This window comes from Aspergillus viridinutans, assembly GCF_018404265.1.
Source record: "Aspergillus viridinutans IFM 47045 DNA, scaffold_1, whole genome shotgun sequence".
NCBI classification, from domain to species: domain Eukaryota; kingdom Fungi; phylum Ascomycota; class Eurotiomycetes; order Eurotiales; family Aspergillaceae; genus Aspergillus; species Aspergillus viridinutans.
The window spans coordinates 5,721,420-5,746,234 of NW_025091217.1; the positions used below are offsets into that span (position 1 = coordinate 5,721,420).

The window sequence follows — 24,815 nt, forward strand, 5'->3', positions numbered from 1 at the left end:
CACAGACTCATTCCATCCTGAGCAGGGCGCCTAGAAGCGAAGGCGGCTCGTGGAAGAGGCGAGTTGCGGGGTTGGCGGGGCAAGTATATTATATCCACACAACCCCTGGAATCAGAATATCAATTAATGCCTATATAACGGGATAATACGAGAAACGTCTGTAGAGACAGTTAGCCCATTGCAGCATTATGATTGTTGACAGCGATACTTGGGATGTCTAGTGGCTTGTCCCAACATAACGAATCTGAACGGGTCCTTGACTTGATGGAGGGATTTGCATTATTATGGGTTCCGGTATTACTACTTTAATGCAGACACTCGATTTCCCTCTGAGGTGTATACATTGCATTGAACTTGTTGATATTCCCTATGATTCCAAGGCTTCAACCTTGCAATCAGGGCTGCTATGAGAGTGAAGTACTTCTTTATGCAAGAAGGAGTACCCGTCTATGACCATGTACGATGCTGTTTTTGAATTGCGTCTTCGGTCGAGGATTCTACCTTGGAAAGACTTGAGCTATACTATACCAATGCGTTAGTCCGTAACCCGGTATACATAGTCACAGACAGATGACATTGTGTTGAAGGCTATCCCGAACTCCGTCCAACGCCGTTGAATTCCGGACCTTTTATAGGCGTGGGATAACATATTTAAATGAGGATAGTAGCACAAATAAAACGTGAAAAATAACACGCACGATCGCTTCTTCGCCCTCATCCTACGAAGACGGGCCTGTGAGAATGGATACTTCAACCAAGGAGAACAAAGCTGAAAAAGGCCAAGCAGCATACATTGCTCCATTGTCCACAGCGCCAGACAGCGAAGCAGCGACTGGAGATGAAATCCGGGAGCTAGAACATGTCGCAGCCAGACTGCCAGCGCGGGTTTGGCTGGCCGCAACGATCGGAATGGCAGAGCGGTTTGCGTACTATGGCACACAGAGTCTCTTCCGTAAGTGCAGAAGCCGGTTTAATTTCTAGTGGTGCAGAGATCTGACTTCTGGTACTCGAATTCTATAGAAAACTATCTCCAGAACAGCCCAGGTGACCTCATACCCGGCGCAATGGGATTAGGAAAGTCTCATGCTACAACGGTCAATTTGGCCGTTACAGTTGCAGTGAATCTACTGCCGTTGCCGGCGTCGATGCCGGTTGATGGACGTCTAGGGAGATATAAGGCTTTGCAAATATTCACAGGGTACTACTGGATTTGGCTCGTGCTTGTTCGGATGTCTTCTAACAACTTGGCCTGCAGAATCTACGCTCTAGGATCTGCAATCCTGTTCGGCACCTCATTTCCCTCGGAGATGAGGAACGGCGTTGCTCTTATAGGGTTTATTTTGGGGAGCATTCTGATTGCTGTGGGACTGGGAGGTGTTCAAGCTTCAGTGCAGCCTTTTATTGGTAGGATGTTCAGCGTTATGTTCACCAGTTTCAGAGGACCACACTCACTGCTTCTTCAGCGGACCAATATACAGAACAAACGACGCCGATAAGAATCAGAAAGAATGGTCAGCGAGTGGTAGAGAGTCGCGAACTGACCATCCAGTATATCTACAATGTATACTATTGGTACGAAAAACTAGTGGCAGAGATGGATGACTGTTACTGACTGGCATGGCTCGCCATTCTAGGATGGTGAACGTCGGCTCACTGGGAAGCATTGCTACCACTTTGATGGAGAAGTATATTGGCTTCTGGTCTGCGTATCTGCTGGACCTGTGTGCCGTGGTACTTGCCGTGGTGATTGTCCATTTAGCAGGACCAAAGTTCGGTATGACAAACAGAGGATTGTCGTACGTCAGTTATTATGAATGATTGCTGATTCCGGAATTTGACAGTCCATCCTGTCCCACAAGGTTCTGTTCTTCCCCGTGCAGCTCGCTGCCTATGGTATGCTGCCCGGGGTGGATTCAGTCTGGACGCTGCTCAGCCAGAGTACCAGTTAGAGAACCACCAGCGAGTGGTGCCGTGGGAGAAGGAATTCATTTCTGAGCTTTGGGATGCACTGTCTGCATTCAAAATCTGGTACTCCTCCCCGATCCTGGTTCGTCTGATTAGATGCAGCTTCTAACGGCAACAGCATTGGATGGCCCATTTTCTGGCTATGTATGGGACAGGGTGCTCAAGTCTCAATCTCGCAAGCCGGACAGATGGAAACCCACGGCATCCCCAATGACCTGATAAAGTCGTCGAACCCGATCGCCTACGTGATCTTCGGCGTGCTCGTCCAGAAATAGCTCTATCCTTTTCTCCGACGACGCAAAATCCAATTCAGCGCCGTCAACCGCATCAGTCTGGGATTCTTCATCATGTCGGTGGCCATGGCGTATTCCGCAGTCGTGCAGGCAATCATCTATCGCTCCGGTCCCTGCTACTCCCATCCACTGTCGTGTGCCGCGTCTGGCGGCCGCATCCCTAACCAAGTGCATGTCCTGCTTCAGCTGCCGACTTTTGTGATCATCGCCCTGGCCGAGGTGTTTTGCTGACCGACTGGATCAGAGTATACGTATTCGCACGCCCCGAAGAGCATGAAGTCGGTTCTGCAGGCGTGCTATATCAGCACCGCCGGAGTCGGATATCTGCTAGGAATGGCTTTATCTCCCTTGGCTAGGGATCCTTTACTTGTGGTGCTATGGTCGGTGACGGCCGGGATGATGTTCCTGACGGCCTGCGCTTTTCGGCTCGCATTCCGCAAGTTCTAGGTGTGGATACGCTCAGTGGAGGTAGCATAAAGAAAAGAATGATAGTACATATACGAATGGACAAGAATACCTAGGTAACGATAGTGTTCTCCGTCCTCAAAAACAGATCACGTTCAGGCGGCTGCAGCACTGCGCGCCTTGATTGCGCGGATATAGACAATAATGCTGGACCATGATAATGATCGCAAAGTACAGTGATATTCCCAAGCACAAGTTTTATGGCAATCCCCTCGTGCCCAACCAGTCCGCTGTAAGGAAGCATCAATAACTAATTGTATCAGATACCATCGCCCTTTCCCCATCTTTCTTTTTAGGAAACTGCTGAAGTGCAAGAAGCTCCTGGTCTAGACGGGTCAATGCCCTGGGCGCTACCCCTTCAGCCTCATCATAGACAACCTCAAAACGCACGTTACCCTTGGCTCGTACCCTCGTCTCGGTGGCGATAGTGACGACCAGGTTCATAACATCGCCTGCCTGAACACTGAGCGTGTCGCCTTGGGGCATGCCAATGTCCCAGTACACTTTCTGGAAGGAGTCATTGCGTCCTTCATTCGCCTTTGGTAGAGTAAGATCAAATATCAAGTGAGAAAAGGGCGGGACCTTCATTGTTGCCTGTCTCCACGCCTTACTGAGGGGCCGGATATCCAAAAACTCGCGAGTGGAACTGCCACCAGAAAGACCGGTGGATCTGCGAGTGACGCGAGAACCTGGATTACGGCAGGCTGCAAGCATATCGGGGTTGGCTAGAGGCTGTAGTAAAACCAGCTTCACCCTTTGCGTCTGCGGTACTGGCTCTGGTGAGGCCCCTGAGGTTCCAGTGTTGAGGCTAGACAGCCCAGCTGTAATATGAAACTCATTCAGATGATCAGGGTCGGTGATGGTTTCTACTTCAGACATATTGAAGATCAAAGATGGGAATCCAGCTAAATCAAGAATAATTCGTCTATTGATGCACAGATGTCAACGTTTCCGATGAAGAGGGGTAAGTTGGTAACCGCTAAAGAAAGACACCGCCACATTGTTGAGACTATTTATACCCGAAAGCTACAATCCCACGTGGAGGGCAGAGGTACATCTATCCTATACAATAAAGAGGTATAATCATCGATATTATAGCGTGACCAGAGCCCCCTGTAGATTATATCAATTAATCTCCTAATGATCTGTGAATAACCACCCCTTCTCTGAAAGACAAATATCCTCATCTCCTTCCGCACTAGCCACAAGAGAAGCTTTAAGCTCAGCAACTTTCTGTTATATCTCCATCACACTGTTCATCGCTGATCCAGCATCTTTATGAGAGTTGCGTTAGTACTAGGCTGTTCGAGAGTAGAGGTACAGGAATACTGACACATAGAGCAAGAGTGTGAGTAGGCTCACAGAAAATAGAAGACTGATACTGTTGATAGGTTATTCGCGTAACCGTTTTGGAAGCAATGCTGAAGTTGTGGATGCCAAATGCCAGAATCTTCCTTGACAGACATCAAGAGTGTCAAGGGAATTGAAACCACGTGTGGATGCAAGGGATACCATCAACGATGGTTGATAGATAAACGTCACACCATAAATAGTTCATGTAAGTACGTCTCCTGGGGGTTATTTCGGTGTCATTTAGGAGCAGTCATACTTCTGAGTGACGTAGTTTTCTAATAACCGCAAAGATAAGCAGCTACAGCTTAAGTACTAAACAGGTTGAACAGAGCAAGGGAGTGGGACAGAACTGTATATATATCTACATGTATATAAGCTAGAGATTCTTCCAAGACCTATTCAAGTATGGGTAAATAGTGTGATGGTGAGCATAATCTTGTTAAACTCTCTCTTAGTGTTTCAGCTGTATAGCTTAGTTCATGCTGCCCATTGTATCATGCATTTCAGTGTTGGGATTTGAAATAGTCCAGGACGGAAAAGAGCCTTACAGCCAACAGAATAGACTAGTCCAAAGAAAACGAGGAGAAGTCGACGAGACTAGCACGGGCCAAGCAGGTTAGTTTCTTTGCGATGGCTGATCATTTCCTGTTTCTGTGTACGATGCGCAAGGCTCAGCCCGTTACCCTGACTCTTGAACTCTCAAGCCTCGAAGCTGATCACCCGTTATGGGCGGTGCAACCTAGTTGAGAATGAGATAGGAGTCCTATGGCGAACTACAGCAGACTGTAGTACAATAGAAGGCTATTTACATGGCTGAAATGGAAATCAAGAGACAGAGTCAATTGCTGATGTTAAGTAGGACGGAGTAGATCGTTATCTACGGAGTGTTCCGAGACTCAAAATAACCATGAACGGGTCTCAGAAGGCCCAGCAACGCCCAGACCGCGTGGCTTAGATCCAGAGTATTTCCATTGGTCACAGATGTCAGCTCGACTGCTTATCCCTGCTGATCGCGACAGTTCAACCATGGAGGTACTTTAATCTTACGCTTCCGCTGACTGTGCCACAGTCCGCTTTTCTGTCCTACACCCCAAGAGTATCGCCAGCGGCATAATATAGGAGTTGCCAGATATTTCCTGGCATTCTTGCATTATGAGCTCAACTACAGTCGCTTCCATCCATCACACTCCCTGCTGTCGCTCCACATAATTCAGAACTGCCGTCATGGCGTCCGAATCGCAGCAGTCGAAGCAATATCTTCTGCCTCCCTTGTCCGAGTTGCTTCGTCGAGACGAGACCACTAACAATAATAATCATAATGATGATGAAGACGACTCATTCCCACACAGATCATGGAATCCCTTTGACCGCAGTCTTTCACCCGACCGCGACTATATCCGCTATCAGCCCGCCTCTTCTACAAACGACGACCCCGCTTCACCACCGGCACAACGTGAGACCACGTTTGGCTTAGGAATCACCAATACCTTCCCTCAATCCCCGTATAAGTCTCCTGATGATGCTGATGACGGCGACCTCGCGACCAAATCCCCGTATCCAGAACCCCCGGAGCCCTCGCCATTACAGTACCAGACGTCGCGGACTACCCTATTGCCGCATTCGCCCGAATACATAAAATGTCCAACACACCAGGGAGTTGTCCAGAAGCGATTGTCATGGGTTCCCATCACAATCCTGGTCCTGGCAATATACTCCACCATCTTCTCCGGCATCTACCTGGTGCTCGCACTGGCCAAACCGCGCTATGGCAAAAAGATCGGTGAAGACGGTGGCCTGGCGCCGTCCACAGCCAGTCTACTTAGTGCGTTATTCGCTAAAACAATCGAACTCTCGTACGTGACTGTCTGCGTCGCGTTCCTGGGGCAAGTCTTGAGTCGTCGAGCGATTACCAAAGGGTCGCGGGGGATTACTATCTCCGACATGAGCATGCGCACCTGGATCATGCAGCCAGGCTCTCTGATTGTGCATTGGGAGACTGTGCGGTACTCAGCGCTGACAGTGTTGGGTCTGATCACGTTGACCGCAACGTTGGTCGCAATGCTTTATACCACGGCAGCAGAGGCGCTAGGTGGGTTTGCTCTGATGAAAACACACCTGCATACTGATGATGATAGTTGCGCCCAAACTGCGGATGGGTCCCGTCGAACCTCGGGTCTTGGTCGGCAACGTATCCACTGAATTCGCCAATCCGTATTACCTCAAAACCCATTGCTCGACCCCCGTCACTGTGGCCATGGACCCTGAAGCGGCCGGAAGTACCTGTTTGGATCTGGAACTGGTCGGACAAGCGTACCACAACTACCAGGCCTATATCTCTGCATGGAGCGATCTGGTTAAGAGCAAGAACTTGACGTCGTCAAACCTAGCATCGCGGCTGCCCCCGACCGGCTCGCTGTACGATAACACCACCGTGACAGGAAGCTGGATCGACATTGGCAACATGACCGGATTGTCGCTGAAGCACGGCCGAATGGTCAACAACATCACTGCTGCGATGCCCCATGGAGGAATCATCGCCGCCGCGACGGACCCGCGGAATGGCATTCGCCAGCCGGTCGATGTGACCGGCGAAGGAAACTTCGAGATTGAGGCCTCCGTGCCCTCTCCGGCCATCAATGTGCTCTGTGTCGGGATGACGGAAGAGGAGCTCACCCCCTTGGTATACGAGAAATGGCCTCATGTGCACAACTTTAACCCACTGACCTGGGACTTCGAGGGATACACAAACGTCTCGAGCGACTGGTTTAATCGAACGGCCGTCGATGGCCTCTTCGGGTGGGACCCCGACGCCACGGTAAAGCAGACGCCTCCTGTGTTTGGCAAGTTGCCCAAAGCCAACAATACCATCACCAATACCACGGGCACCTGGCCCACAAACGCCATCTATATGTTAGGAGCTGCACAAAATAAAACCATGACCCCCCCTTATGTGCTGTGCGCACTCAAGGCGAAATTGTCCCCCGTGTGTTCGACCAAGTATTCGGCTGCCGCCAGTGGAGCGTCCTTTTCAACCAACTGCGAGAATCCTGTGAATCCGTTGCAGTATAATCATCGAAATCAGAGCGCCCTTGATGGAGTTTGGGAACCCAACTGGAAGAACGTGGCTGCCGAGTGGTCCAATTCTTTGAGTTTGAATTCGGGTATTACCGACGGCCGTGCCAGCAACGCTCGCCTCCTGATGCAGTTCATTCCGGCCCTCGATAATCGAACAAAGACCTATTCGCTTGACCCCAAGCTACCATCGGTTGGAGAGGCGCTTGCGGTTCTGGCAGGCAGTACCCTGATCCTTGGGTCGAGGAATGCCCCTTTTGTGCAATTCTTCAACTACACCAAGACCGACAACGTATCTTCTGCACTTGCCGAGCCCGTTCCGCAATACTTCGAGGCCACAGTTCGCGGCGTGGGATATGCCTCCGGGGGCACGGAGCAATGGCAGAACGTGTTCTATCTGATCCTGGTGTTTGCCTTCTTGACAAGCGCCATCATTCTCGCATTCATCTTGTTCGAGGTGCGTGGACGCCAAATCACCGACTTCACGGAGCCTCAAAATCTGTTCGCGCTGGCGATGAACAGCCCGGCCACCGCGCAGCTGCAAGGGGCATGCGGGGCCGGACCGCAAGGTCGTCAGCTGAACGAGCGGTTCTATGTGGCTATGGAGGAGGAGGATGAGCATTATTACATTCGGACCAAGGCCGAACAGCATGTGCGCGCGGCGTCGATGGGACCCAGTCGCTCCATGGCCTCGATGGATGTCGATGATATGCCGAAGACTGTCAGTCCAGCCATGGATGAGTACCGGCGCCTTTCCAGTAGAAGCAGTCTTTTGTCGAGGTTTTATTAGGAGTACATGTTATGACCCAGGAATGATTTGTTGGTGACGAATGTAATGTTAATGTCTTGCAATCACTATATGGATTTGAGGTTGATTCCAGGAAACACCATACTGTACAGTAGCTAGGGTGCCGCGGGCGCACCATTGATACGTTTGATGAAGCGATATCCATATGAACGCTGGTCTTTCACCTAAAACACTGGTGCTCCATAGGGATATCGAGATCCACCCGAGAACCGGATGAACTAGATAATGGTATGCCATTGACAATGCAGAACAGGGGATTGAGACCGCTCGAGCGAACTTAGCCAGCGGACAGAGTCAAATCCTCCGCCGTAGCTTCCCTTGTCCGCTCAGAAGGCAAAATAGCGTTCTGCAAGGCACCCAACGCATACGGATCTAAGCCCCAGCCACCAACCCACTGATGCATGCGCCACCCTTGCTTGAAATGATCGGCGAGATGATCCCCTCGCGATGTCCAGGTGGACAATGACGCATTGCAAAATCCACAGCGACTGCGGACGTCACTTCCTGCACTACGCCACTGATCCAAGTTCTCAATGGGCAGCTTGGTACATCCATGGAACTTGCGCAAATGCTGCCACAGATAGTCCTTCCGACTGAAAGAACGATCTGCCACAGGCTTCTGCGCGCATACCTCAAACTCGTGGTCATTCCAGTGATCGATGGATGGCGAGCTATGATCGCAGAATGGACATTCCGATGGTAAGTTGCCCGGCCGGAGTTCGTTGACACGCGGAGTGCAGATCCATGCGTCGAGTTGGAGGTGAACGCTCTTCTCATGTCGGAGCCAATCATGCTTCTTTTTGAAGGACTGCGTGCAGAAAGTACATTGGTATTGCCCTTCGTTCATTGAGCCTCTAACCCGAGTTCTCCTCCGCCGGGCCCGCGGATGTGGGTGATGAAGCGGGAACGGCAGTGAGCTGTCTCCAGAGTGGTGGCTCCATGCGGATGAGATGCTTGTCGAGCTCTGTGAGTGCCTACTTCCCATGCCAGAGACAGAAGAACCGAGATGCGACGATGTCTCGTCGAGATTCAGGAACGAATCGAACATGGCGGCTTCGGGTTCTGAGGGAGGTGCTACCTCACAAGAGGATATGGCATTCATGATGACTGATTCCGGTACTGCTTCATCCTCTGGCGGTGAATTCTGCCATCTCTCCATCGGCGTCATGAGGGTCAGCCTGCTCGATGGCATTGGAGATCCAGATCGGCAGATTTGAGCAGCTGGAGGAATTTCAAACCTCTCTTTCTGGCGGCGGCGTGCATTGGCGAACCATGTTGACATGCGCTTTCTGGAAAACCCAGTCTCGCGAACCAAGCGCGCTTTCTCATCTTCAGAGGGATATGGGAAATCATGGTGGTCGCGGAACCATTCCTTCAATATCCGGACGCCTCTTCTGACGAACTGTTTTGACTCCTTCTGCTTGTCTACACAGTTGATGTCTGGTACCAATGCCTCTTGGTCTCCCTACATCTACGTTAGCAACGTCCCATTATGATGTATGTCGCCGCGTACCTCGTCTTCCTCGAGTTCGGTGACACCATGCAGGTGGCCCATCACGGGAGAGAGCGTCTCGAACCGTGATGGTTGGCGCTTTTCTCCACGGGCCAGGCTGCACTCTCGAAATAGAGCAACACAGCTAGAACAAGAGGTTACTGGATTCGGATTCGCTGGTGTGGTACGGATGATGAGGCACTGCAGCCGGTGTTTCCGGCAGTAGCTGCAGGGCTGTGGAGGGCAGTAGGCACCATCTAGCCACTGAGTGACGTTTGACATACTTTGCGAGGCAATAGCTGGAGTCTGAGTTTGCATTTCCGACCGTATATTCTCGGCCGCTGTTGAAGTAGCAGCTTGGAATACGCCAGGGTCCTGCCTCGCAGGAGAAGGAAACAGTTCCGGCGTCTCTGGGCCGTTGGCGTCGAACCAGCTTAGCCATTCATCATTTGCAAACTCGGATGACAGATAGTACATGTCATTAAGCTGGTTCATATCAAGCGTTGAATCACTTTGAAGGTTGTTGCTGAATAAAGTGGTATCAACCGTGTCATCGGCATTGTACCATGTGCCATTCTCCACTGGATTAGGAGCAGGATGTGCGGAGAAGTGGGAGAAGGAATTCAGGTAATCTGAATGATCCATTATGCTTACTGAAAGTGACTGTAATCAGGCCATATTTACGATGCACAGATGAAGACACGACAATATCGAAGAGCACCCATTCCCCTCTCATAAGACTCATGAAAAGTCATGTGATTCGCAGGGAGTTCAACCGAGCTCAAAGCGGTTAGTTCATGTGACATGTCACGTGCTACCGTCCAAAGTCAATTGCTTCAAAAAACCCGCAACAAAACATGATGACATGCACATTGGATATCTCTAGCATTATTTCTAAATAGAGTGGTCAAGTCTCAGCTTGACGTATGTCTTCTTTGGCTATGGCGAACAGTCAAAATCTATATGGACCTTTTGACCTGTGCAAACGGTGCACTACTGAACAACATCCAGCAGGCCACCAGTATTGCCTGGCTCCTTCATTGTTGCGAGACTGCTTATCTACAGTATCTCCTGCCAGATCCGGAATCAGGACGCTCAAATACCTCGACCGGCAAGCTGATTTCCTCAGATGAGATATCCTTTTCCGTCTTGCGATAGCCTGGAGAATGTTCTCGACCTCTGGCTAAGATGAGCGAGACGATACGCGTCGCCCGCACCTCTGATCATGCCACCAGCGTGTCCAATTTGGTTCTTCCGGCTAAACAGCGAAATACGCTGCTTAGGAGGCATGTCTCTCAGCCGCCGCAACTGTTCAGCCACCATGAAGTAACTGGCAAGGTGACATTTCTCTAATTACAGTGTCGAACCATACCTCCGGATACCATTTGTAAGTACTGTAGGTAATATAGCATACGCCCACCTGCTGCTATCTGACTCCCGTTACTTCCACGATATCGATCTGGATCCGTCGGTGAAGGACTGCCGCCGCAGGGTGTCAGCTACGTCTGTATTCCATTGTCCAGTACATAGGACGATTGTAGTGACCTTAGGTACTGTATACGCATCTGGAGAGTCCATAGACCACAAGAGTTTGAGTCATTTGGGTCACATTTGAAGCTGAAAGAAGCATTCATGTTGTCTTCCAATAGTCCGTCCATTATACAGTTCCGACAGATCTAATAAAATATATTTTCAATCACAGAATTCTTGGATCAACTTTTCGAAAACTCTGCTCATCCTTTGGAGACTGTCGACCTCCACCCATTCCTCCTTGCTGTGTAGTCCGGCTCCTGATAGGCCATATACGATTGCAGGGACTCCCACCTCACTTAATAGAGCCGCGTCGCACCAGAAGGGTACGCTGTCGACTTCAGGACAGGCCCCGAGTACCTCAGTGGCACATGCTATAGTCTTTTGGACTAGAGGGTGGTCCGCTGAGAGCTTCTGCGTCGGACGCGACACGGTGAGGCGCGGCGGAGCATATCGGAAGCGAGGTTTCTCTTTTGCAATATTCCTTAGCAGAGCATTCATGTCCTGAAGAATAGACTCGTTGGATTGGGCAGGTATTGTACGGAACTCGATGGTGATGGTGCAGCGCTCCGGATACGAGGAAGGCTCCTGACCTCTCTTGATCATTCCACAATGTAGAGAGGCTTGTCCCAGCGTATCGTCGATGGGCAATCGCTTCTGATACTGCTCCAGAGATTGCAGGAACCAACCCGCATGAAGAATCGCGTCTTCTCCCGCTTGAGGATCCGAGCCGTGCGCGGCAACACCCAGAATGTCCACTTCCACCCAGACGAACCCTTTATGAGCAATTGCAATCGCCCCCATGGTGGGCTCAGGGACCACTGCTGCATCTGCACGCCATCCTGCGGCAATAACATCGCGAGTTCCCTGGGAAGCATCTTCCTCATCGGATACAGCTGCCACAATGACATCCCCACGAAGAGTGCGACTACTGGCTTTGATCGCTGCGAGAGCTGCCAGAGCAGCAGCCAGTCCACCCTTCATGTCCAGACTACCTCGTCCGAAAATCACTGGCTTGCCCTGCCTTTTGCCCAATTGGCCAGACAACGGATCGTGCTCGTAGCTAGTCAAACTGACAGTGTCAATGTGACCGTTGAACATCAACGACTGACCGCCGCCACTCCCCCGAAATACCCCGACGATGGATGGCCGATCGGCAACCGGCTCGACGCGATGGTAGTCTATCCCACGATGAGCGAACCAAGCAGCGAGATAGTGGGCGATCTCGGTCTCCCCCCCACCATCAGCCACCGAGAGTGTAGGGTTGGATGAGTCGATTTGTGTCAGGGCTTGCGTCAAACCCACAACGTCCTCGACTGCCACATCACGGGGAACGGAGTATGGACGGGCACCTTCGGTGCAGAGCAGTACCACCACAGCGTCCCTATACAGTAGTGATGCGGCCTGGCCTGATGCTTTCAACCGCTGGATGGCAGCCAAGGATGCTCCGCCACAAGGACCAGCGCGTACGTTATGAGATGTCAGATACTCAACTGCGCAGTGACTTTCATACGAAGAAACCGTGACTGCAGCATCAATTACTCGCTGCAGATCGGGCCACGCGGTCGCTGACACCGTGCCACAATTCATTCCATTCATGATCGTTTCTGAAGACTTGACTGTGACCATTTTGCCGGCCTGGAGGCTGGAGATCAGACACGGTCCGCTGTCCGGCTCAACAGCCACAACAGCTCCCGGGTTGGTCCGAGACTTGCAGTGCCTGACTACGGCATGCGCCAGGCTTCCGACTCCCACAGGGGTAACAGTCAAAGTGCTTTGCAGACCAAGTTGGCTTAGCTGTTCATCGATCTCCGTCATCATTGTCGAGTAACCCTCCACAATCCATGCTGGGACCTCTTCGTATCCATCGAACGCGGTGTCTTGGACCAGTAGTCCACCGTCGTTCCGCGATGCGACCCATGCCTCTTGGATTGCTCGATCGTAGTCGCCATCGGTGATGACCACCTCTGCGCCCTCGGATGCAATCCGGTTACGCGTCCCCTCATCCATGGATGCGGGGACGAAGATTCGCGCGGCTACTCCCAGATGTCTTGCCATAAAGGCGACCGCTCGTCCATGGTTTCCTTCGGTAGCTGCAAAAACAGTGATTGGGCTTTCCTTGAGCCGCCGCTTCACATCTTCAAGAGCGACAGTCGGTGGTAGTCCCAGATGTGACACCACAGCGCGATAACAACCCCATGATGCGCCCAAAACCTTAAAGGAAGGTAGTCCGAAGCGGTTGCTCTCGTCTTTGACGAAAACTGCCTTGACTCCTAAATTGGCTGCAATTTCAGGGAGAGAGACTAATGGCGTTAGACGGTAATCAGGGAGAGAGTGATGGAAATGCTTGAGGCCTTGGATGGTTGAGAAATCACAACGCTCGTCCGCCGCCGAAGGATTAAAGAACATTGGGCGACGAGACATCTTGCCAGAAGGACAACGTCGTTGCAGTAATTAGGCAGGATATGCATAGGCCTATAATTAGTGCCGTGTAAGTCTATATAAGTTGATTATTTTGGGCTGTCTTATCGGTGGGTCTCTGTGCCTTCTCACAACAGAGCGCGCCTTCTACGAACATTCTTGGGAGTGGGGAATATGGGCTCAGAAGGAAGAAAGGCAAACTAAGATAAAAAGGCCGGATGAAATGTTCTCTGGCGCACTCACATTTGCCGGCCATTCTCAATGTTCTGGATATGAACCCTTCTGGTCATGTTGCATGAGAATCACTACGGGCTATGATAGGCAACGTACCCTTACACCATTCAGTACAGTACTTCAGGCTCTACATTTGGGAGTTTATTATAAAACATGAAAGTCTACTCCTCTGCTAACTGTCTTCAATCCACTCAATTCATCATTTCAAGTTTTGCACCTTAGTCTGGTCGTAGTGAACCACCGCCTCCAGCAGCGTTTGAGCACCCAATGCACTATCAGAGTTAGCATCCAACTATGGCAAACATGGACAACCACTTACCAGTGCTCGGGACTACAGTACTCCGTCGGATGGTGGCTGACGCCATCGCGACAGGGAACAAAAATCATAGCACTCGGACAGTGATGGCTCGTGTACACGCTATCATGGCCAGCGCCGCTGGATATATTCATCCACTGGTCGGGACCAACGAGGTGCTTGGCCGCTGCCTGGATGGACTCGAGGCACCCTTGATCAAACTTCACAGCCGGGGAATCCGTGTCCAACGTCCAGTTGAAGGTGACTCCTTTTCCGTCCTGAGCGGCAATGGCAGAGAAGGCCTGCAGACATTCTTCTTGCACTGCATGCACCACGCTATCCTGCGGGTGTCGAATATCAAGCGTGAAGGAAACCTCGGATGCAACCGTATTGGTGGATGCGTTAGAAGGAATCCTGAAGATCCCAGTCGACGCAAGAGCATTGTGTTTTTGAGCGATGTCATTCGACGCGGCAATCATTCGCGAGGCTGCAAGTAGGGGATCTTGACGGGCACTCAAGGGCGTCGTGCCTGTGTGTGCATCGCGTCCCTTGACTGTAAAAGTAAGCCACCTGTATCCTTGCGCACCCTGAACGACGCCGATGGAGCGTCCTGTCTCTTGTAGAACGGGGCCCTGTTCGATATGGAGCTCAAAATGCGCCGCGAGGGGAGAAGCAGTGTGTGAGCACTCGATTTGGCCGAGAAAACCGTGTCTCTCAAGCTCTGATTTTAGTGTGACACTCGAGTCATGTATATCACGCAGATCCCAGGCTTTCTCGATCGGAATAGCTCCAGCCCAGACCCCAGAGGAGCACATTGACTTGGGGAATCGAGCTCCTTCTTCACTGGGAGTCAGTTAGAAGAAGTACGAGGAGAGAATTGGAAACAGGGTCGCACTTTGTCCAATTGACAATCCCAACGTCGTAGTTGGTTTGGAATCCGTTCTCCTTCATTGTTCGTAGCACTTCCAGCGCTGCCATCACCCCTAGAATGCCGTCGTACCGACCGCCCCGTGGTTGGGTATCAAGATGGCTTCCCATGGCGATCATGGGAGCAGATGTCTGCAACTTGCCTTTTTGGCGTGCAAACATGTTCCCCATCTGATCTATCGACAGCGAACATCCGAGTTTTTCGACTTCTGCGGCGAACCATCGCCGCACACGGGCATCGTTGTCATCCAGCGTGAGACGAGCCATTCCAGTGTCCGTCGGGTTCCTACTTGTGATGAGTTATACTATTCCAGTATAAATTCCGACAGTCCACGTACTCGCCATGACGATGAGCAGCTCCCCACTGACATGTCTCGTGTAGCGTTTCCCATAATCTGTTGGCGTTGACCTTGAGTCCTGATCCTTGACATGCTGTGGACAGCCGCCGCGATGCGTGTCTTAGGAAATGGTGGCTAGTGCGTCTGAAAGATTGCATGTTGACTATTGGGTGACTTTTAAAAGAAGGAGTTGATTCATTGCCGGTCAGGTCTTCCGTTTCAGTCGTTGCTTTTATTGCCCTACGCCTTCTGTTGACAGCTATGGTGGAACGGTTCTGGAATACAACCAGAAGATCCACTTTTAGTGCAAGCTTTTCAAAGGCCGTCTTCTTGAGTTAGATGGAAGCTGTGTCCTTTTCTTCTTCTCTGTATGTCATGTATGTAGATAGAAGGCGCCGGTGGAGACATATTCAAGGGATGGTAAATTGTGGACACCGATAAATGCGCCTTCCACCAACATCATTACAACGGGTCCGGCGGATCTCACAGACAACACCAGACGCTTAACCTTGCTACATAAAACTCACTACACGACAGGGGATTACCTCAAGAAGTTTCCTTGGTGTCTTGCTCATAACACCGATCGTCAGATCCTTCAACCTCCTTTACCAATCTCCCCATCTCCTCAACTTGCCGCAGGATCTCCGTCTGCTTGAGCCGTTCTTGCCTGTTGAACAGCTCCCGATTTGGCCTGCGATAGCTTCCTCCAATACGGTCCCAAAGCGTGGTGAACTGCACGTAGTTGTAGTTGAAATAGTAGTGGTGGATAGTGTGGCAGGCCGATCCATTGATCACAGGTGAATCGAGAGCGTACTCTCCGTCATCTGCGCATTCATCCCAACATAAGCATTTGACTGCTTCAAAATTATAGTATCTCAGGAGACTTACGAATCATGACCGTCCAGATGGTTACAAAAACAAACAGACCCAAATACGCCGCCTTCTGGAGTGGAAAGAGAAACGGATACATATGGTATGGAAGACTGTGACTCCAGCCGTCCACTGGATGGAAGGCATAGCTCGCATAGGGGGTGGAGATGATCCACTTGTGATGCGTCTTGTGCAGGCGTTTGTAGATGGCCGGATGATGAAGTCCTCGATGAATCCAGTAGATTGAAAAATCGGTAAATGCGATAAAGAGGGGGTACTGTAGGTAGGTGTAGAGGGGGAACGGACTCTCGGTGGGAAAGTCGTACAGCTTGCTGTGTCCACGCACTTCGGCCAGGAAGAGAGGGAGCAGTCAAGGCCGCCATCGCCGGCATTGCACGCAACGCCTGCCCAATCTGATGGCGAAGGAATTTGGGGTGTTGCATCGCACGTTTGTCAAAGACCAGAGCGAAGGAGAGAGTGGCAGTGGTCAAGTAGAGCAGAAGTCCGAAGCCCCTGAGAAGAAATCAATAAGCAGGCTGGTTAGGGCTCCTGGTCTGAATAAAGACAAACAAGACTAACCAGATCGTGAGGAAAAGACTCAAAAACTGCCTGAAAATATTGTCTCGCGACCAGCTGCTCTTGACGACATACTGTCTTGGCCTGAGGCTGACATACCGATTGATATGGCGGTTGTAATCATGCAGCGAGTCCCGGTCCAGAAGTTCAAATGATTTCGCTGGTAGAAGAAACGCATATAGCTTGTCGAAGACAAACATATCCAGAACATCAAGCACGACGTCCATTATACTGGTATTCGCTGATGCCCAGCAGGAAAACTTTTGACACTAAATGAGTGTGACGGAGGAATAGTCCTTGAGATATAACATCTGATCGTCCTTTAGCGCAATCGGTAAGTCTGCTTCCGATGTAGGATGATATCGAGTTATAGAGTGCACTACTGCCTGCACTACAGCATATCAAGGGTCAATGAATGCATCGAGGTCCGTGTATTGGCGCATGCAATTGTCTTGTTCAACGCATCGAATCACGTCTAGTCTACGCAAAAGGGGTGCGGGGCCCGTTGGGAGCTCATTGTCACCAAAAGTATCAGGGCAAAAAGTGTTGATTTGAAATTTCAAGTCAGCTATGTAAGCGATGCATAACTCACTGATTCCCTTGCATCCATACCGAAACAGTAGACAACGTCGTATAAATCATAAAGACAAACCCCAGCACCACCATTGTAAGGTCGCCAAGTTTAGCCAAGGGAGAGTCTGCGACCCCCTTCCAGTGCAAGTACGCCGGATAAATGTAGACCAGAGGAACACAAGCAAACGAGCCGATCAACGAGACAAACTTGTCCAAGTCAGCAGCGCCGACGGCCGACATCACAGCGCAAGCCAGCACGATCAACGATCGGAAAATGTTCTTTTTCCATTTGATCCAAGGGTCTCGCTTGCCCGACACCTGACCAAACAATTTGCCCTCCATGATCCGAACGGCGGGGAACAGCTGTACCGGAACACCGATCAAGATCGCCATGGAGTAGAGGAACTGCATAGCGTTCACAAACTTGTCTCCTTGGGGAAGATTGTTGATGACTTCGATCTTTGTATCGGAACCAAAGGCGCCGTAGGAAAGAGCACCGACGGCCGTGAAGAGCACAGTGATGATGATCATGACAGTGTAGAGGAGCCCGCCGAATTTCTCCGGGTGTTTCATGGACGATTGAATGGGGAGGATCAGACCGATTCCTTCGAAAGTGAAGATGCAGGAACCGATGGTCAAGGTAAATGACTTGGGATTGAACAGTTCAACTGACGATGCCAACCCATGTCGGGACGCAATAGTGGCAATATCGTAGTAATAGATGTACGCAAGACCCATGAGGATGAAAATATCCGCGAGGAGCGCCGCTGGTCCCAGTTTGGAGATGTTTCGGATGAATGCCAGCGGCACAAGAACAGCCAATTGGAGTGCGATGAGGATGTTGGTGGACAGAACGTTTTCGCTATTTTCAGCTAGAGCTGACAAGACCGCCCGAAAGTTGTCCGCAGTGAAGATGATACCTGTGCAGACAAAGCCAAGCTGGGAAATGGCGATGGATCCCAGAATGAGCGATCGGAATCGAGGCCCTGCTATACGCTCACCAATATCACCATAACCGCCCCCATGCCCTTTCCGACACTCCAGCAGAAGATGGAAGCAGAGACTTGTGACCGCCGCGACCGTGACCAGAGCGACCGATGAGAAGAGAATGCCACCGTTGCGAAAGGCCTTTGGCAAGAAGATGATTCCCGTCCCGATGAACGCTTTCAGTAGGGTGAAAAATGTCTTGACCCGAGACGCGTCCCCAGGGCGAGGTGCTCGAGTTGTTCTCCGCTGGCCCAGCAGAGGCCTTCGCTCGGGCTCATGCTCAAGATCTTCCGTTGCAATCGCAGACTCATCCTCTGTCTCCGCTAGATCCTCCCCAGCGAAACTACCATATAGATCGAGAAAATCCAGGAACGAGCGAGCAACGAATGCATCGCTAGCCCAGCCATTTTTCTGTTGTACAAAGTGCCGACGAAAGCTGCCAGGTTCCATGGCAGCCACGCCTTCTTCTATCGCATCATCGGGAGCTCGGGCAGGATAGGAGAAGCTGGCGGCTCGTCTTTCTTGCAGAGCTTGTTTGGCCTTGGCCTCGAGCCGGTAGAGATCGCGATGGACGTCGCCACCCAGAAGCTTCAGCGACGACTGTTGTTCGGGAGAATCTGAACTGGAGGATGCTTCAGCTGCAGCGCGGGCCTGAAGGGGCGATTCTTCATGAAGCGAGCCGGTGAACTGGGGATGAAGATGTTGTGATAGAATCTCGGCCTCTCGCTGGTCATCTCGGACGTGGGGCAACGACTGGGATGGGTCTGCCATTCTGAGCGGAAAGAGGATGAAATACCTGTCAAATTAAGATCAGGTGTGATGGAGGAGGAATTAAGAAATATCCTGGATTTCGAGGGACAAGAGAAAGAGCCTCATTGTGCAGAATTGATGGGGAAAAGGAGATGCAACGTGCCAAAGTGAAGTCATTCCATTCGACACTGGGCAGCAACTTGTTGGATCTTGTTATGCCTTGTTTTTGAGGCGGAGGAGAGAGAGACAGAGAGAGGGAGGAATGGAGAAAAGATCCACGGGGATCTCGATTGTTCTGCGCCACCCCTGCTGACTCAGCTGCATAGCACAAGTTGCACAATCTGAGCATAAATGCGGGGAACGAGAGAGACATTGTCCCGAATAGGCAATCCGACGGAAACCGATGAATGGTGAGGTCATCGGTCCGATGATGGTCCTTTGCAAAGGTGTCCATATACCAGAGGTATTCAGACTAGTCATTGTACCGCTCTTCATCTGTACATTTTCATGAGTATATGATTGTCTTACGGACCATGTCTGAAACTGGCAAGCTACAAGACACTTCGCAATCTTCAAGCCGGCGTCGGTCCCAGTCCCTCGCCGATCAGGAAACGCACCAGGAGGGAGATGGGCCTGCCAAACGGGAAATATTAGGGGATCAGAAGTGTGTTTACCCTGTATGCTTGCAAGTGTAGCAGTGGCCGTGTCTAACTGCCCATCAGCACCAGCAACCCGGAGCTCTCCGACTTTCTGCTACGAGCCTCTTCGATAAATGGCCTCGATTCTACTCGCTATATTGGTGGAAAGAATCGAAAAGGCTCCTAAACCAGTCACTGCTGAGATACCCATTCAGACATTCATTGAATAATGACAAGTGACTGCGTTCGTTGCTCTGTATCACACATATTGGGATCTTCTTGTGGCGTGTCTCAACAGATATATAATCAAATTGAACTAGTGGCGCAAGGGGACAAATATGAACATAAACATATATCTTATCAACATATTTCTCCATAGACCTGGCACGTTAATCCTTACAACGGCCATACTTCCTTGCAATAAGACTCGGGATTGCTCGCAAGCTTGGCCACTTCATCCTTCGTGGCTTGATCGAGATCTCCGAATCCAGCTTGACCCTGCAGCCAGCTGGCATAGTCTTGGAGTCGGTTCCGAGCATTGCGAAATCCGCCCCTGTACTTCTCCTCGAAGAACTTGGCGTGGGCCGACTTGAGGGTCTCATTCTTGAGGGGACTTGGAAGGTAGATGTTGACATCCTGCTGCATCTTGTCTCTGCTAAACGGTCAACAAGGAGCTAACAAAGAAGGAGATTGAGAGAAGACTGACAAAAGACTGTCTATGGCTGCGACGGTGGCCTTCATGCGAGTCCGAATCTCCCCATAATTCATATACTGACAGATGGTGACGATGCGTCCGAGAGAGCACACTCGCTGGTTGGTATTCTTCTCAGAAGTCTTGAATTTGGCATCGATATCATTACCAGCGAACATCTGGCCCAGGAGTCAGTCATTACCGCATTTGCGGTCGACATCCATAAAACTCACAGAATATTTCATGCTATTTTGTCTGTTGGGGAAGATCGCCATGAGCGTAGACGCCGTATGGACGGTGCCCAGATTTTGCATCAACGCCTCCGAGTAGTTGAACGCGACAGTAGGATTGGGCGTGCTGATATCGCGTTGGATGCCAAAACTGTTCATCGCTCCCTTGCATTTGGTGTTGTCCTGGACCGTGGGATCCTCGATCGTCGCTGGATAATAATTCTTCACTAAATAGTCGATAAAGTCACGGACCCAGTTGCCCTCATAGATATGTTCCGCTACATTCGTCAGTCTTTCTCTGTGCATCAGAACAGGGCACTTACAGGCCCATCCTTGTCTTGTCACGCCAGCCCGGTCATCCTTGGGAACCTCCTTGATATTCCAGGTGCTAGCAGGGCATTGGTTCTGCGGGCTATTACTGCACGTCATTCCCGGCTGGATGATAGGGACGGCAAGATTGTTCCTCAGCCGCGAGGGGCGCTGATACTTTTGCACCCAGATCTGTCTCGTGCGGCCTTCGTCGCATGCGACGTAATACGGATCCCGACCCTGGTAAAAGGCGCTGTCTGCATCCCGTCTGGAGAGGGCGACTGAGCGTGATGTATCTCTCCGCAGGACGCCCGGAGCAACCCCATCGTCGGGATCCAGAGGGTCTGACTGAGGAATGCAGGTTCCGGGAGACTCTTCTCCGGCGGCCAGACAGAGCTCGGGGAACGTGTACAGCGTCGGTGTCTCGTACAGAGTGACGTCCAGGAACACGTCCCGTTCCCCCTTCACCTCGGTGTAGCCCTGCAGCCCCAGACTGGCACCCAGCGTGGCATCCAGCTTGACTCCATAGGGTTTGTTGGGGTCATTGGCGCAGAAGCCGGCTACATCTGATGATAGAGTCAGATTTGAAGAGACCTTGTTTAGATAGAAGCTTACTGTATCCCGCGGCCGCAGTCACTGTAATATCGGGGACTTTGATGCCCACTTCGACGTTCAGCCCATTGTCTGCAACATTCGTTAGTCGCACATGCTTTAATTCAATAAGAAAGGAGGGTGCTGGATACCAAAGACTTCAATGCTGGCTGCCACCGCAACTTCCGTGTAGAGTTTTGCTCTCGCATGGATTTGTGCCTCGATCTCGAGAGGCTTGGTTTGGATTTCTGGAATCCATCCCGAGATAGTCACCGGGTTCTTACTGGCCAAATCTACCTTGGCCACCGAGCTGTCGGGCACCCTGGCTGAGATTCCTGTAGTGACAGATGCCTCGCCTCCAATGTATTCAATACTGTAACCTGCATTGATCTTGACATTGGGTCCGAATGTCAACACCCCCGGAACCCGCCAGCCACTGGGTAATGGCAGCTCCACCAGCGTCCACTCCTTACCTGGAGCGGGGAGGCCATCAAAATCAACCTCACCTTTGAACTCCAAGCTCAGGTCCAGATTCGCCGCAATATTACGGGGTGTAGCGGACAGTTCGAACTTCTCCAAGCCGCCAAACAGACTCGCTTCGACATGGCCGGCGAACGCGAGAGTGCCTGTGGTGCCGCAGTTGACACAGTTGATGGCGAGACTGGCATCCACGAACGGGGTGTTCATGGTCCAGTTGACAATCTCAGTGGGAAAAGAGGAGCTGAGATCCAGGGTAAAGGCCTTGTTCAAGCTGACATCTAGGAACCGCTTGTCCTTGGTGCCCCGATGGCCGAGGACGATATCTCCAAAATCAAGAACAGTCGTGTTGGATACCTTCTGCCAAGTACTCTTGGTCGCTGCCAGTTTGGCCGTCGAGGCCTTGTCGTCAAAGACAGCGTTGCTGACCACCCAGGGGTCTCGCTCGCGGGGAGTACCACATCCCTCCCAGCTGGAGACCATTACGAAACTGCGCATGTCGTTGTAATTTACCCACTGCCATGCCAACTTGGCAGCAAGATAGAAGAGCGGGTTTTTGAACTTGAGGGTCATCCCATCGGTGCAGCTGACCGAGTCCAAGGCAAAGGAAATCTTGTCCATGTCCAGGATGCGTTCATCCTGTCTGGACCAAACAACCATGCTCACTGCAGTGACTTTGGTGTTTGTTTCTGTGAAGGTCAGTTAGCAGTTTGGAAAGCTGATTTGATAAATACCATTGCCAGAAGTCCACATGAATTGTTCATGGTCCTGTAGTGCCACACTTCCAGCGGGATCATCTCTCTTGTGCAAAGCATCCTTGTCCCAAGCATGTCGAGGAAGAGGCTGCAGGTCAATCAGCTTGTTTTCAACAGCAGTGGCAGCGCTCAAGAGCCATAATAGGGCAAATGGGACAAGGAATCGCCTCATTTCTGCTGGAATAGGCAATCGAAATTCGGGTTGAGTTGCTGTTGGTCTTGTGTTTTTAGACTGAGGAGCAGGAGGCTTTATATACAACTATCGAACCCATCCTCCACGCTTGAGTACATGCGAGGGATCTGTTACAATGATACTCAAGGCTGGCATTATGCTTCTTGAGGAATTTACTCCGGTCTACATCCAGAGTCTGAGGCCATGCATATACGAACTCTGCCGCACCGAGTCGTCAAGAAATTGTATCTGCCAGCCAATGCCGGTCATCGTCGCGAGATGCCCAGCATGGCTTTTTTCACCAATCTCTTCCGGGAGGCCAATTCACAATGTATAGAGGCCTCGCTTGTAGTTCACAAACCGCAGAGAGCACAGTATCACATACTCGGACTCCCTGGGCACGGCAGAATACGAGTGCTTACAGTAAGCTTGGGGCACCGTAGCATTGCTGCAATTCAGCGCAATGCTCTGTATGTCTTGGCCCTCGTATATCTGAATCCGCCCTCAGGGTATGATTTGTGGGTGATGGATGGCACAGACGACTGGATGTGATGGACAGGGGTACGAAGGCTAATGTTGTTGAAGAGATGCGACCAACCCCGCATTCTGCTATCGTCCCTGCGGGATACACAAGCCAATGCCGATCTGKATATCGAGTTTACTGGTCAATGTGAATCAGCCAATGCAACCCTGTCTTTAACTTAACTGGTCGTGATGATCCCAAAAAGATGATGACCAAACCAGGAGTAGCATCGCAAGCGGATAAATGCACCGACCGCCACACGGAAAAACTTTAATGGCCTCCTATTTCGGGCAGCTTTCCATGCTTATTACTCTTTCGACCAAACGATGCTATACTTGTCTAGTTTAGTTAGGGTACGGTCAAATGGATTTGGACAGCCTCATTTTCAATATAGGTGTCTTTATCGCCGGTGTCTATGTCCTTGATTATGGCGCCGACACGTTCATTGACCACACCGTCATCGTCGGCCGTTCCTTGGGGGTTTCGCAGACGATTATTGCCTTGCTGACGGCAGGAGCGGAGTATGAAGAGGCAAGTCAACTTTGTATTTCTAATCTTGTTATGTAAACTGACCGTTCAATTAGCTCGCCGTGGTGGTTGCTGCCATTCTGCAACATCGCACTCCCCTGGCCTTGGGCAACCTCATGGGCTCGAGCATCTCCAACGTCCTGGGCGCGTTTTCACTCGGTCTATTGTTCCATCCGACTCAAATTGACTTTGACCGGAGCGCCAAAATATATGCTGCAGTGCTTTTCGCAGTTACGACGCTGTTCGTGGTGCTGGCCTTCTTCAACCAGCTGAACGAAATCGTCGGGGGCTTTCTGATTGCGTTGTTTGGCATCTATGTTATGTCAATCCTCTATGCCATCTACAAAGGAGTCGCAACGGCACCCGAGCTCTCGGACAGTGACAGTGACAGTGACGCAGGGTCGACCGATCATGTCGTGGATTCTGTGACTGAAGCCACCCCTTTGATTGAGTCTCAGTCAGATCAAATCCCGGAACGGTCGACTACGAGCCTTCTATACCACGTCACCAAGCTATCCTTGGGCCTCATCGCGCTATCACTGGCTGGGTATCTTCTGTCGCATAGTGCCGTGAGCATCGCCGATTCCTTGCACCTCTCCGGAACTGTCTTTGGTCTGACCATTGTGTCGTTCGCCACCACCTTGCCTGAGAAGCTGATTGCAGTCGTCAGCGGGTCTCGCGGACATGTCAACATCATGGCGGCCACTACTGCAGGAAGCAATATCTTCCTCCTGACTCTCTGTGCCGGCGTGGTGGCGCTTGCTGGTAATACAAGGAATCAATCAGACACGTTTGTCCTGTTCGATCTGATCTCGGTGTGGGTGTCATCCTTGGGCTTCTTCCTCGTGGTTATCCTTGGCCCCGGGAGGATAGCCGGTGTGATATTCCTTGCTGCGTATCTGGCATTTTTAGCGCTTGAGTTTACTGTGTACAGAAGATGAGTATTACTTAT

General features: G+C 51.1%; 11 protein-coding genes across 11 annotated transcripts; 4 read left to right on the top strand and 7 right to left on the bottom strand.

Moving 5' to 3' along the window:
* Window positions 1-741: 741 nt before the first annotated feature.
* Aspvir_001699 (putative PTR family peptide transporter) lies at window positions 742-2,240 on the top strand (the record flags this gene model as incomplete). The annotated part of the gene is made up of 7 exons (XM_043266817.1): window positions 742-952; window positions 1,021-1,198; window positions 1,256-1,404; window positions 1,464-1,572; window positions 1,635-1,774; window positions 1,842-2,047; window positions 2,121-2,240. The coding sequence occupies 7 exons, from the start codon at window positions 742-744 to the stop codon at window positions 2,238-2,240; spliced, it is 1,113 nt and encodes a 370-aa protein (XP_043122752.1).
* Window positions 2,241-2,966: 726 nt separating this feature from the next.
* On the bottom strand, window positions 2,967-3,602 carry Aspvir_001700 (uncharacterized protein; the record flags this gene model as incomplete). The annotated part of the gene is made up of 1 exon (XM_043266818.1): window positions 2,967-3,602. The coding sequence occupies one exon, from the start codon at window positions 3,600-3,602 to the stop codon at window positions 2,967-2,969; it is 636 nt and encodes a 211-aa protein (XP_043122753.1).
* A 1,698-nt stretch (window positions 3,603-5,300) lies between these two features.
* Aspvir_001701 (uncharacterized protein) lies at window positions 5,301-7,938 on the top strand (the record flags this gene model as incomplete). Its single annotated transcript, XM_043266819.1, has 2 exons — window positions 5,301-6,165; window positions 6,212-7,938. The coding sequence occupies 2 exons, from the start codon at window positions 5,301-5,303 to the stop codon at window positions 7,936-7,938; spliced, it is 2,592 nt and encodes an 863-aa protein (XP_043122754.1).
* Window positions 7,939-8,233: 295 nt separating this feature from the next.
* Window positions 8,234-10,093, bottom strand: Aspvir_001702 (homeobox domain-containing protein; the record flags this gene model as incomplete). Its single annotated transcript, XM_043266820.1, has 2 exons — window positions 8,234-9,421; window positions 9,470-10,093. The coding sequence occupies 2 exons, from the start codon at window positions 10,091-10,093 to the stop codon at window positions 8,234-8,236; spliced, it is 1,812 nt and encodes a 603-aa protein (XP_043122755.1).
* A 1,047-nt stretch (window positions 10,094-11,140) lies between these two features.
* Aspvir_001703 (putative diaminopropionate ammonia-lyase) lies at window positions 11,141-13,402 on the bottom strand (the record flags this gene model as incomplete). The annotated part of the gene is made up of 1 exon (XM_043266821.1): window positions 11,141-13,402. The coding sequence occupies one exon, from the start codon at window positions 13,400-13,402 to the stop codon at window positions 11,141-11,143; it is 2,262 nt and encodes a 753-aa protein (XP_043122756.1).
* A 430-nt stretch (window positions 13,403-13,832) lies between these two features.
* On the bottom strand, window positions 13,833-15,351 carry Aspvir_001704 (M20 family metallo-hydrolase; the record flags this gene model as incomplete). The annotated part of the gene is made up of 4 exons (XM_043266822.1): window positions 13,833-13,905; window positions 13,953-14,771; window positions 14,824-15,141; window positions 15,194-15,351. The coding sequence occupies 4 exons, from the start codon at window positions 15,349-15,351 to the stop codon at window positions 13,833-13,835; spliced, it is 1,368 nt and encodes a 455-aa protein (XP_043122757.1).
* Window positions 15,352-15,739: 388 nt separating this feature from the next.
* Window positions 15,740-16,866, bottom strand: Aspvir_001705 (sterol desaturase family protein; the record flags this gene model as incomplete). Its single annotated transcript, XM_043266823.1, has 4 exons — window positions 15,740-16,017; window positions 16,082-16,340; window positions 16,390-16,576; window positions 16,643-16,866. 4 exons carry the CDS (start codon window positions 16,864-16,866, stop codon window positions 15,740-15,742), a joined length of 948 nt encoding a protein of 315 aa, XP_043122758.1.
* Window positions 16,867-17,227: 361 nt separating this feature from the next.
* On the bottom strand, window positions 17,228-18,970 carry Aspvir_001706 (putative amino acid transporter; the record flags this gene model as incomplete). Its single annotated transcript, XM_043266824.1, has 1 exon — window positions 17,228-18,970. One exon carries the CDS (start codon window positions 18,968-18,970, stop codon window positions 17,228-17,230), a length of 1,743 nt encoding a protein of 580 aa, XP_043122759.1.
* Window positions 18,971-19,482: 512 nt separating this feature from the next.
* On the top strand, window positions 19,483-19,774 carry Aspvir_001707 (uncharacterized protein; the record flags this gene model as incomplete). Its single annotated transcript, XM_043266825.1, has 2 exons — window positions 19,483-19,613; window positions 19,672-19,774. The coding sequence occupies 2 exons, from the start codon at window positions 19,483-19,485 to the stop codon at window positions 19,772-19,774; spliced, it is 234 nt and encodes a 77-aa protein (XP_043122760.1).
* A 209-nt stretch (window positions 19,775-19,983) lies between these two features.
* Window positions 19,984-22,812, bottom strand: Aspvir_001708 (uncharacterized protein; the record flags this gene model as incomplete). Its single annotated transcript, XM_043266826.1, has 7 exons — window positions 19,984-20,239; window positions 20,294-20,457; window positions 20,512-20,786; window positions 20,832-21,377; window positions 21,433-21,501; window positions 21,561-22,574; window positions 22,620-22,812. The coding sequence occupies 7 exons, from the start codon at window positions 22,810-22,812 to the stop codon at window positions 19,984-19,986; spliced, it is 2,517 nt and encodes an 838-aa protein (XP_043122761.1).
* An 886-nt stretch (window positions 22,813-23,698) lies between these two features.
* On the top strand, window positions 23,699-24,804 carry Aspvir_001709 (sodium:calcium antiporter; the record flags this gene model as incomplete). Its single annotated transcript, XM_043266827.1, has 2 exons — window positions 23,699-23,815; window positions 23,920-24,804. 2 exons carry the CDS (start codon window positions 23,699-23,701, stop codon window positions 24,802-24,804), a joined length of 1,002 nt encoding a protein of 333 aa, XP_043122762.1.
* Between the last annotated feature and the right edge of the window lie 11 nt (window positions 24,805-24,815).